Source organism: Falco rusticolus, chromosome 4 (assembly GCF_015220075.1).
Source record: "Falco rusticolus isolate bFalRus1 chromosome 4, bFalRus1.pri, whole genome shotgun sequence".
Lineage (NCBI taxonomy): Eukaryota > Metazoa > Chordata > Aves > Falconiformes > Falconidae > Falco > Falco rusticolus.
In genome coordinates, this window is record NC_051190.1 from 97,179,003 (window position 1) to 97,189,696 (window position 10,694).

Below are 10,694 nucleotides of genomic sequence, written 5' to 3' on the forward strand. Positions count from 1 at the left end.
GGGAATAGAACAGTTGAAAAAGGAAGAGAGAAGATGGGCTAAAAAAACAAAATGGATGAACATGAAAGCAGTATTTGGCCATCCGTTCTCTATAGCATGGCTTAGCCCATTCGCAACACCAGACCAAGGAAAAGCAGACCCATACCAGTATGTGGTCTGAGGAATTCTTGACCAGCATTTTCACTAAAATAGAAATATATTACAGCACTACTGTTAAAATTTTTCCATGAATGTTTAAAACAAAAAGCAAAACAAACTTTTTTATGTCTATTACATGGCTGATAATTGCAGAGAAAAAAAAGCTCTGTATTTCACAATTTTAGATAATTCTGTATCTCTGGCTGAAACTGCTGCTGCTTTTTTTTTTTATTTTTTTCTTTCTTGTTTGTTTTTTTTTTTTTTTTTAATCTTGTTAACTTTACTGGCATTTGTTTCTCCCTGCTTTCTGTATGGCGTAACTAATGTGAAGGGGATCCTCTTTCTCTGTTGTTACCCACCCCTTCTGAGTAGATTCTCATGCTGTCTCCTGACTGTGATGAGCTCTGTGAAGACATATGAGTGCCAACAACCCTACACAGCTACCTTTGGACTTCCTGAAGGAGCACACTGCTCTTTCGTAAGTGAACTTGAACGGGGAAGCAGACACTTCACTTACCAAAAGGTGCAAGACAAGAATGCCACACAGCAAGAGAGCCAGTTGACCTGGTGATCGCGTACAGTTAAAGTACTGAAACCAAACATTGCCGACACCAATTCCCACCTCACCCTACCCTCCTTTTTCCTTCCAGCCACAGAAATGATTCCATCTTTTTGGCATTATTTTGTCTGTGCCCTCCCTCATGTGCAGGAAGTTGTTGCCCTCCTAGGGTAACTGTGGCAGATTTAGAAGACTTTGGATTATTAAATGCCTTACACTTGCAAGAAAGAAATAAATCTAATTTTCAAGTGTTTAGGATAGCAGAATCATCTTGTTTGTATGTATTTGTCTTGGTAAATGACTTAGAGCAATGCCTGCTAAACAGTGTTAACATGAAAAACTGACATGAACGACCTGCTTACTAATACTGATGGGATGTGTAGCTGTACCAGGGTGATTGAGTCTATATTCTTAGCATTGCCCTGATTTAGAGCTTTGTAAATCTTTTTTTATATTAATGCATACATGTGTATATGTGTAAACACATGCACATATGTGTGTAAGTGTTTTAAATTGGGAAATATTTGTGGTAAGGAGCATGCATACTGTTATGAACCGTGCAGTGATGAAAGTGGGAGGGGCAGAAGGCATTCCAAAAACAGGTAGAGCCAAACCGTTCATAACTGCAACTGACAGCCTGTGTTCAGGCAGGAATTTTATTACATTTTTGGATCGTGACTCCCATGGGCTTATCAAATGAATTGCAAACGAAGGAGAAATACAAATCAGCTGTGTCCCTGACTTCCAAGGAATCTTTTCTTTCCTTGATTTAAAATAAAATGGTAATTATTTTTTTGAAAATGACCTGTTTAGACTGCTTCAAAGCCATGGGGGAAGGGAGGGATGTCAGGGAAGGAGAAATTTAATGGATGTCTCATTTTGGAAGTAATGTGAATGCTGCATCTTTTCAATCTGTCAATGCTTCCATATGGAAAACAAATGCAATAAAACTTTTCCAAAAACTTGTTTGCTGTTCTTATTTACTGTCCTCACTTGAAACATTGGGAAAAATCTGTAATGGTTTTCTGAGCTCTCACTTCCATACGCAAGCAGGCAGAAGCATTAATTGACTGTTTAAGTTTAAAATTGAGTTAATCGGTAATATACTGATCTGTTAATCAGTGGGTTTATTTTGCCACTTGGAAGAGGCTGTTAGTAACTGCTCTGCTGTGTAGGTGGGCTATTTCTGTAATCCTGCTTGCTCAGGGTTAGATCATCAGGGGTATGTTGTGGTCTCTGCTGCGGGGCTGCACAGGGGGAGCCACAGGCTGCACTTGTGCTTGGGTGGGGAGATTCTGTGAAGGAAATCTGGCCTTTGCATACACGTTTCCTTAAGGAAGAAAAGTTCAGGAAAAGTTTAGCTTTTGTTTTCATAGTGCTGATACTGCTGATAGTGGAATTATTATTATTGCATATAGTGGAATATGTATTATAAATAAATATGTAACTCTGATTTTATATGCAGTGGTGTTTTTCAGAGAATGCTCCCAGCTTAATAGTTAAGGGCTGGTTCTGTGGCCAGGATTAGTTCAGCAGGTGAGACACAGGTGCAGGGGGTAACTTGAACTTTAGAGAATCTGGCCCTAAAGCTGTCTTGACACAAAACCAGATGTATTGAGGGGTGAGGCTTTAGTTACCTAGACAATCAAAGAATGCATCTCTCTATACAGTTCATTGCTTTAAAAATTGTTTCAATTATAAATTGCACTGGTGCACATTCCAGTTTGGGTTTATTTTAGTTACCCTTATTCACTACGCATTTTGGAGGAAGATCAGTTAAGTTGTTCTGGCACTTTGACCATTGTGAAAAAATGTGTGATTACTCAGTTTTTCTTGTTTCAAACAAGTACAAATTTGTTCATTTGTTAAACAGCGTTATATAGTATTTGAGAATTTCAGTCAAACTGGTTTGTACTTTTTAAATGAGGTGTCGTCATGGTTTGCAGAAATACCCATTGGTGCCTGTTATGTGTGTGTGTCAGTAACCGGGGGTCCTCGGTTTTATTTGCTCTGTACGACTTGCTGGCACAATTTGATGCTAGTTGAATGATACTAAATGTGGGTCAGTATCAAAACGAGAAAGGCAGACTTGCTGATTTGCTCATAGAAAGTATTTTCTTGGGCAGGACTACCTGATTTCAGGTGCTAGTTCTGTCTGAGCATGGCCAAGAGAAATTGAAGGACAAACTCAATCAGAGGCAGGGTACTTCTTTTCTGAAAAGCGAAGTGGTGCTCCGAGCAGAAATGAGCGCAAGGACGTGCCGTAGGGGAAGTCTGCTTTGATCATGATTTCTGATCGTGGTGCTTCCTGCATCTTCCCCTTGAGAGAGAAATTGTTACAATGCTTCCCTTTTCTGTTCACTCTTTCCTTTTGGATTTGAAAAGTGTATTAAAAGAAATTAATGCATTTCTTCTAACATGCAAGAGCTGTTCCGCAGATTGCTTCTGGGTCAGGCCACGCAGCCCCCCATCTTCCTCTGGCACTGTGCAGGAGCAGATGCTGAGGGCAATAATGGGAGAAACAGGATATATCCTACAGCATCACAGTGCTAACAGGTCAACCTTACCTTACTCTCCCTGCGTTTGCAACATTTTACCTCTTACTGAAGCAGGATTGTCTGGTATTTTCTGTTTATGTATGTCTTCTATTTTCAGTATTTGTTCAAAGCTATGTCATTTGAAATAGTCAAAGGTGATGCTTTCTGAGCCCCCTTTTTAAGTGCCCTTGTTTTAAGTTGGGTGATGGGAAAGAGAAACAAATGTTGGTTTAATTTGAAATACAAAATTCTCACTGTAAAGTAATGGTGAGAGATTTTGGGTAAATAAATTTTTTTTATTTAGTTTCATTAAACACTAGAAGTTTCATTAAACAGTACTGAAATGTCTTGTGCATTTCTTCCATCTTCTTCAAAAAAATTTTAAGGCAAAACCTCATGCCCTACTGACCGTGGGGCAGGCAGCCAGAATGCGATCCAATTTTTAAAACTCCTGCTCATTTTCAATGCATGCTGCGAAGGCATTACTGAGGTCAGGCTGGGAGGGAGAAAGTATGCCCCTGCCTCCGATTAACTGCTCCCTAATCTGGCATTAGTACAACCTCAGCCTGACCTTGCTTATCGCCTTGGTTAGCAGATACTGTTCAGAGCAGGTGAATGATGTTTCTGGGGGAAGGGAAGAGATGGGTTGCTGCCCAGAAGTGTTCAAGATCCTTATTCCCAGCCTAGATGTAAGCATGGATCGAAACGGATTATGTACGTGACTGAGGGCAGGGTTAAGGCTCGTGCTGCTGGGGAAGGTCTTAAATGCTTGGTGCCTGTTTCTACTGCCCTGTGCTCCTTGTTTTCCTTCTCTCTAGATACTCACGCAATAAATGCTGCAGCCATGGTGCCAGTTTCTTACTAATATATTAGAAGCCTCTGCAGTTTGCTAAGGAACAGCTGACAACCAAAGGTCATCATCTGCTTTAAGCTGCAAAACCGTCTGCCTCCTGGTTGCACAGCCGCAGGGCGCTGGAGCCAGAGTATCCTGCAGGAGAAGCACACGGTAGTGCTAAAAGGCTTTGTGCCAAGGCTCCGCTCTGCTGTGCGTGAGCACTGCTCCTCTCCCAGCTCGCCCAGCGGGGAGGTAAGGACAGGCACTGGCCGCGGCAGAACGAATGAAGTGTTGCATCCCAAGGGGCGAGAGGCTGCAAGGGATTCTCCCTGGAACAGCCAAAACCGCGCATTTGCAAGCTTGGGAGCGGAGCGAAGGGACGTGTGCCTGTGCTTAGCGTTGCAAGGTGCGCGTTTGTCCTTCAAGGCTTGAATTTTTCCCAAAATTGCAACCCTGAAGACTTCAGTTTTAGTATTGCATCATTTCCTTCTGTGAATTCATTGCTGGATTTCTCTTAAGTCAGCATGAGAAACAGGGCATGAATGAAGCTTTGCACGTAATTCTTTGGTTTATGGTGTGTTTTCTCCTGGGCCTGCTCATGCTGACTCAATGTTGTTGCAAGACGAAGCTGCTGCCGTATTAAAATGTCATGTTACTTTATAAGGCTTGCTGTGAGTGCAGCTGTTGCATGTATTCATCCCCCCACCTCCCCCACAAAGCTTTGAAATGTTTTCTGGGTCATTAGGGAAAATCTGCAGAATTAGAATGTGACAAGGTGGATTTTTCATCCAGCTCTTCTAAAACTGCTCTTTTTAAATGGTTTTAACTGAATTTTCTCATTTTTCCTTTCCTTGAGTGTCTCAAAACTTGGATTCGGTGTTCTCGCTTCTCTAAGAACAGGTTTTCTACATGGTCACTTGTGTATCAGCAGCAGTGTGTCATATGCAGCTGTAGATATGACTCCTCTCTTACATGATACAGAAAATGGGCATAAAAGATTGTGCCCTATTTCACATAGCGGTAGCCTTAAAAAAGTAATAAAAAATTCTTAGTTCCTTATTTCTGCATGGAGGAGACTACCAGAAAAGAAGTCAGTGCCTGGATTTGGTGGTTCTGTCATTTAAATACAGTCAAAATGTTTGCTTTACTAAAAGGGATGTTCTTGGAGGGAGAATGAATCAGAATATTGACTGACCAAGGCTGTGGTCCCATTTTGAAGCCTCCGCTTCCACTGTACAGATTTCCTCACCTCTCAGCGAGTATCCATTTTGCATCATGATTTGTCTTTGACAATTCGTTAAATGGAAATCGGGTTCTTAAATATTTGCTCTTAATTGGCACAGAGAAAACTTGTTCTCATGTCAGCTTCTAGTGACAAGCCTAGGTATGGCTGTGGTACGTTCCTGATCACTGGAAAAAAACTGCAGTCTTTTGCCTGTGTCTGAACTATTGTAAAAATGCACGAATAAGGCAAAATGTTAAGTTCTAATTGTATTTTGTTACTCTTTGGAGGGATTCAAAAAGTGGTGGGAGAAGTAGTCCATGTTTCCAAAAGGGATGGCTTTTAAGATGCCGATTCTAACATAAAAATCAGTAGCAGCTGATAGCAAAGTAAGTCCTCAAGATTCAGATTGTCCATTAATTTGGCCTTGGTTTAGGGTTTTGTTGTTAAATTTGGGGTGAAGCTCTCAGTAATGCAGGACGTCTGTCTTCATCGTTAACTAAAACTTGAGTAATGTCCTGGTTATAGGTAGGTAGTTTTACATGTGCTGCAGGAGCTGGTGCTCAAATACCTGCTGTAAATGTGAGACAACCCAAAACTCTTCTCTTCTTGCAGGGTATTGAGCGTCTTAAAAATCAGAAGCCGACCTGGGAGAAGATCAGCGGCTGGGAAGGAATGAAGCTGGCATTTGGTGGTGCCTTCTCCTTGGGCTGGTTCAACCCTTTTTCGAACCTGAATTGCAAGAGCCCAGCACCGGTCGAAGCAGTGGCAGCAGCTCCTGCGTCTGCAATAATGACCCAAGAAGAAATCGAGCAGTTTCTCACTCGAGATGTTGCCATCCAAGTGTTGCACGAATAAGCAAAGCATCCTCCGTGATGTCAGGAGCAGCTTTCAGGTTTTGGTTTTTTTTTAATAACTAATTGTGCTGAAGATTTAAAGGGTTGTTTTTTAACATACTTCTGGTGCATTAAAAAATTCAGGAATATCTATCTGGCAGACAGGTACGGCACTAGCAGAAGCAATGCAAATCTCCAGGGAAAGCTCTGTAAGTTATGAAGTGCATAAGCTCTTTTTTGGACCTGCATCAGCTGCTTTACTGAGCTTTTCTTACTTGGCCGTTAAGGAAAGCTTATAGTTGTCAGACAGATTGGTCCCAGCTCCCAGGAATGTGCAGTCCTAAGGAGTCCGGTTCATCTTTTGCTCTTACAGCCTTTTGGAGGGATAAATGATAAGCCCTGTGCAATGGCCAGTTCAGCCCAGCTCTAAAGGTTTTCTTGAAAAACAAGTCCTGTTTAGCTCATCCCATGGAGGCTGCCTCTGGATTATGGAAGCTGCTGGTGCTCAAGTTGTAGCAGAGGTGGGACATGGGGCTATGGACATAGAGATGGGTGAGCTCACCCTGGGCGTAATTCCTTTGGGCACTGAAGTATCTCCAGGGGTAAATTTTAACCATCTGCACTCATGGGGCTGCCCAAGGCTGGTGGTGCTTGCCTGAGCAGTGTCGGAGCCGGCGGGCTGGTGGTGGTGCCAGGCTGGCAGGAGAGTTTGCTGGTGGCCAGCACAGCTGAGAGCGGGCAGATACTGGCTGGGTTGTTGAGCTGGGGCGGGGGGGGAAGCTTTTCCCCAGGGCTGCAGTTCATTAGCACATAGGATGTGTGGAGCAGCAGCTGCCTGGCCAAACTCTGCAGCCCAGGAAGCAAGCAGCTGGTCTAGGCCAGGCACCAGGGCTGTTCCTGGGGTCGGAGGAGAGAGCAAGGCATGAGCACCCTGCTGATGGAGGTACTGGCTCTCTCCATTTGACTTGTCTAATTTTGATGTCTCTTTTTTTTTTTTTTTTTTTTTTTTCTTGATAGCTAGAATTACTTGAGAATTAATATTGCCGCTTAATCTTACTGGGGTTTAATGTTGTCCTACCAGTACTTGCCATTACGCAGGGTTTCCTTACGCTGATTTTGCAGCCAGCTCCTGGTGAGTGTTGGTGAACCCATAGAAGGAACGTGCATCACTCAAGGGAAGTGTCACTGCTGGTGGCAATAGTTGCAGCGATATCATGCAGGGGTGATGCTCGCCCCTGCATTCAAGAACGCTACAAACACCTGGCATCCTCCAGGTGTCAATGTACTTTTAATTTAGACTGTTTTGCAATATTTTTTTTTTTAATTCCTGTCATCTCCCTTAGCTTTATTGTCAGTAAATTTTGCAGGATATTAGAAGGTGTGCTCCTGGTTTTCCCCCACAGGACATGCCTGACTTTATCTCCCCCTCCCCTGTAACATGGACCAAAGATAATTGCTTCCTCTCAAAAGTAAGAGAAAGGAGTTTGGGGGATGGAAGCATGATTTTGTGAAAGACCTGTATGAAGTTTTTATTCTTTATAGAAGCAATACCAAATGGAATTTGTGCAAGATTTTTATATTATTTTTTTTACCCCTGCAAAAAAAGCATCTTAATATGTATGAATGGTGTGACATTCAGGGCTACTGTGGAAAGATGAGATTCTGTCCTGGACTTGCCCTCTGCCACAGCCGTCCCTTTGACAGATAAAGGGACTGGGAACAGAGTGCCATGACTGTTAGGAGCACAGCTCGGCTAAAACCCAAGGGGTATTTGCAAACAGTCGTCCCATCCCCTGTCCCCTCTGGATGTCTCCTCTTGTCAATGAAAGATAGATTTAGAAAAAATCATTAGGAACTGTGTATTTATAAAAATTTAGGTAAAGGGAAACACCCAGCATTTGGGGGGAATTGAGGTGTCCTCTCATGCCATTTAGACATGAGGTCTTGAGCGTCTTTGCCCTGTGCAGCAGTGTGATAGTGAGGGAAGAAGCTCTCCTACTTCTGCACCAGAATACATTCCTCTCTGTCAGCATCCCACAGGAAAGGGACATCAGGGACACACAGAGATCTGTAAGGGATTTCCTACAGGGAGCAATAGGGATGTCGAAGGAGAAAAAGTAAGAGTGCCCGTTTTAGCTCATGTTTTCTAATTTTGGCTTGCCGTCCAACCTCTGCATCCCGTTAATATCCCTGCCTCCAGTACTGTGGCTGCAGTGGGAATGGCTCTGCGGGGTCCGGGGGGGGGAACTAGTCGATGGCTGGAAATCACCTTGAGGCAGGCAGGTGGGGATCTGAGCCCAGGAGGGACCACCTCGTGATGCTTCTCAGGACACAGACCCCATGTACGTGCGTGCCTTCTGGTGGGCGTGGATGGAGGCGGTGTATTTCCTCCTCTACTCTCAAACCTGGTTCGCCTTACCGTGAGAACAGGTGTCCTTCACTTCTGTTTGCCACCTCTTGTGTTGTTCCTCAGGTGCTGGCATTTCTTGGTGGTTTTTTTAAAAGCTGAAGTGGAAAAGTAGTGTGAAGAGGAGGGTGAGAGACAGAAGAGCTGTCTCCCCTCCTCCCACAGCACAATTTTGGTCCAAGTGAGAGACGGGGGTAAGTCCCTGTGCCTTACGCAGAGCCGTAGGCAGCCAGGCCAGCGCCGGCTCTGGTGCCCCCCAGGACCTGGTGGGGTGATTTCCTATGTCCAGCAAATCGGTTCTTCTGGTGTCTGTTGGCTGTCAGTCTCCCTCGTCCCCCTTTTCTTCCTCCTGCCCTGGGCAAAGTCCCAGTACCCTTTGGTGTATCTCCTCTGTGTCGGTATGGTGTGTCAGCTGTTGGAAATTGCAGAAGTCTTTGTGAGCTGGAAAAATCTTTAACTACAGCTCTAGTATAAACCTTCTTTAATGACTACCTGGTAGCTTGACACCAAACATGATTTTCATGAAATTGGAACCAAACCCGCCATTTCCCTTCCCTCCACGCACTCCTTACCCCTTGTTAAATTGTGCCTTCGTCTTCAGGCCGTGCTGCTATGGTTCCAGCAACTGGCTGGGCCCTGGGGAAGGTGCTCCTGGAGAGCGTGTTTGTGGTGCCATAGATGTGGGGGTGGGGGAGGGTGCTCCCCCTGCACTGCTCAGTGCTGCATGGGCCACTGGAGATCCCATCGCTGCTCCAGCATGAGGTGTTCATACATAATGGGCAGGGTTGTGGCCGATGTAGAAAGTGTTCTTGTATTCTTACTTGGTGTCTTCTATGGCAGGTTTTCTATGCAAGTAAAGAATTTACATCTCTTGAAAAAATATATATTTTGCTATTTATAACTCCTTTTTATGCTATTGTACTTATTAAAGGACCGATGTGCCATCTGCCAAGGACCACCTGCTCCTCCCTTCCCCATGGGCACCACGCACGTGGACCCTGCACCTGCTCTGCCCATGGAGAGGGGCTCCTGCTCCCTGCTGTGCCGCCACAGGAGGTGGCCTTGGGGGGGGACCCAGTGCTGCTGCGGGGTGCTGGGACACCGTGGGCAGAGCAGTGGCAGGGGCCGGGGCAGCCTGACCACCTTCTGTGGCCCAACAGCTGCCTGGGCGCTCCTCTGGGGGTTCCTCGAATCTTTGAAAAGCAAGGGAGTGGTCAAAACCTTTTTTTGCCTTTTTCTTCCTTCTGGTTTGCCTTTTTTTTTTTCCTCTTCCCGTTTTTTTTCCTCCTCTCTTTTTATGGGCTGGCACACGGCCAGGTCTAAGTCACCATTTATTTTTTTCCACTCTACAGTGCTAATGCCTGAATATTTGCCTTTTAAATAAAGAAATAAATAAACCCCTGTATTACTCTGTGGCTCAGTTTCCTCTTTCCTGGCAGAAAGGCTGGAAACCTCACTGCCTGAGCGCTGCTGGCGGCGGTGTGGCGGTGCCACGGGGCAGAGCAGTCCCTTGATGGGGTCAGGGGCTGGGGTGTGCAGTGCAGCACTGGGCTCCAGCTGTGCACAGCTGTTGTCTCCTTCAATGTGACTAATGGAAGGGCTCCAGATGTACACTGCTGTCAAGGTCCTTTCTGTAACCCAGTGTTCAGGGTGGAAGGGGATGGATAGAGGTTGTACGTTTCTAGGGAGGTACTGGTAATGCTGCTGGAGACAGTGCTGCTTCAAAAAATGCCCCAAACACCCTCCCCCCTACCCCAAAATGGGTGGGATAGGAAGATGATGTATGAAAAATGGTGTGTGGGGAGACTGTGCCAGGTTTGCATTTTTTGTTGTCTACAGACAACAAAAATGCACATTCTAGTACGTTCCCCAGCTGGCCAGCTGGGAGGGAGAGGGAATAGTCTAGGATGGATTTGCTTAAAACATTTCTTGAGCTGTGCAGTAGCCTGTGGCACAGTGAGGTCCCTGGGTGGCTGTCCCTGTAGGACCGCAGCACTGCTGGCCCTGGCAGCCAAGCGGCTGCAAAACACCCCAGGCTCGCACCCGCTGCTGGCTGCAGCTGGCACCCTCACAAGCTCTGATCCCTGGCCTGAGGTGGGAATGTCCCCTCGTGAGTTTGGAGCCGCCCCAACCTGGTGATATCATACAACCAAATCACAC

The 10,694-nt window shown here is 45.2% G+C and overlaps 1 protein-coding gene across 6 annotated transcripts in view; it reads left to right on the forward strand.

The window, feature by feature from the left end:
• ZDHHC3 (zinc finger DHHC-type palmitoyltransferase 3) overlaps nt 1-9,929 on the forward strand; it is a 36,660-nt gene extending 26,731 nt beyond the window's left edge. For 4 of the 6 annotated variants that reach the window (XM_037386371.1, XM_037386370.1, XM_037386372.1 and 1 more), the window contains exon 7: nt 5,907-9,929. In XM_037386371.1, the coding sequence (XP_037242268.1) occupies nt 5,907-6,149 (243 nt within the window). In that variant the 3' untranslated portion in view covers nt 6,150-9,929. Of the gene's footprint in view, nt 1; nt 3,573-5,906 lie in introns of those variants that run through there. The other 2 variants (XM_037386375.1, XM_037386377.1) reach the window with 2 other exon arrangements.
• The last annotated feature ends 765 nt before the right edge of the window (nt 9,930-10,694 follow it).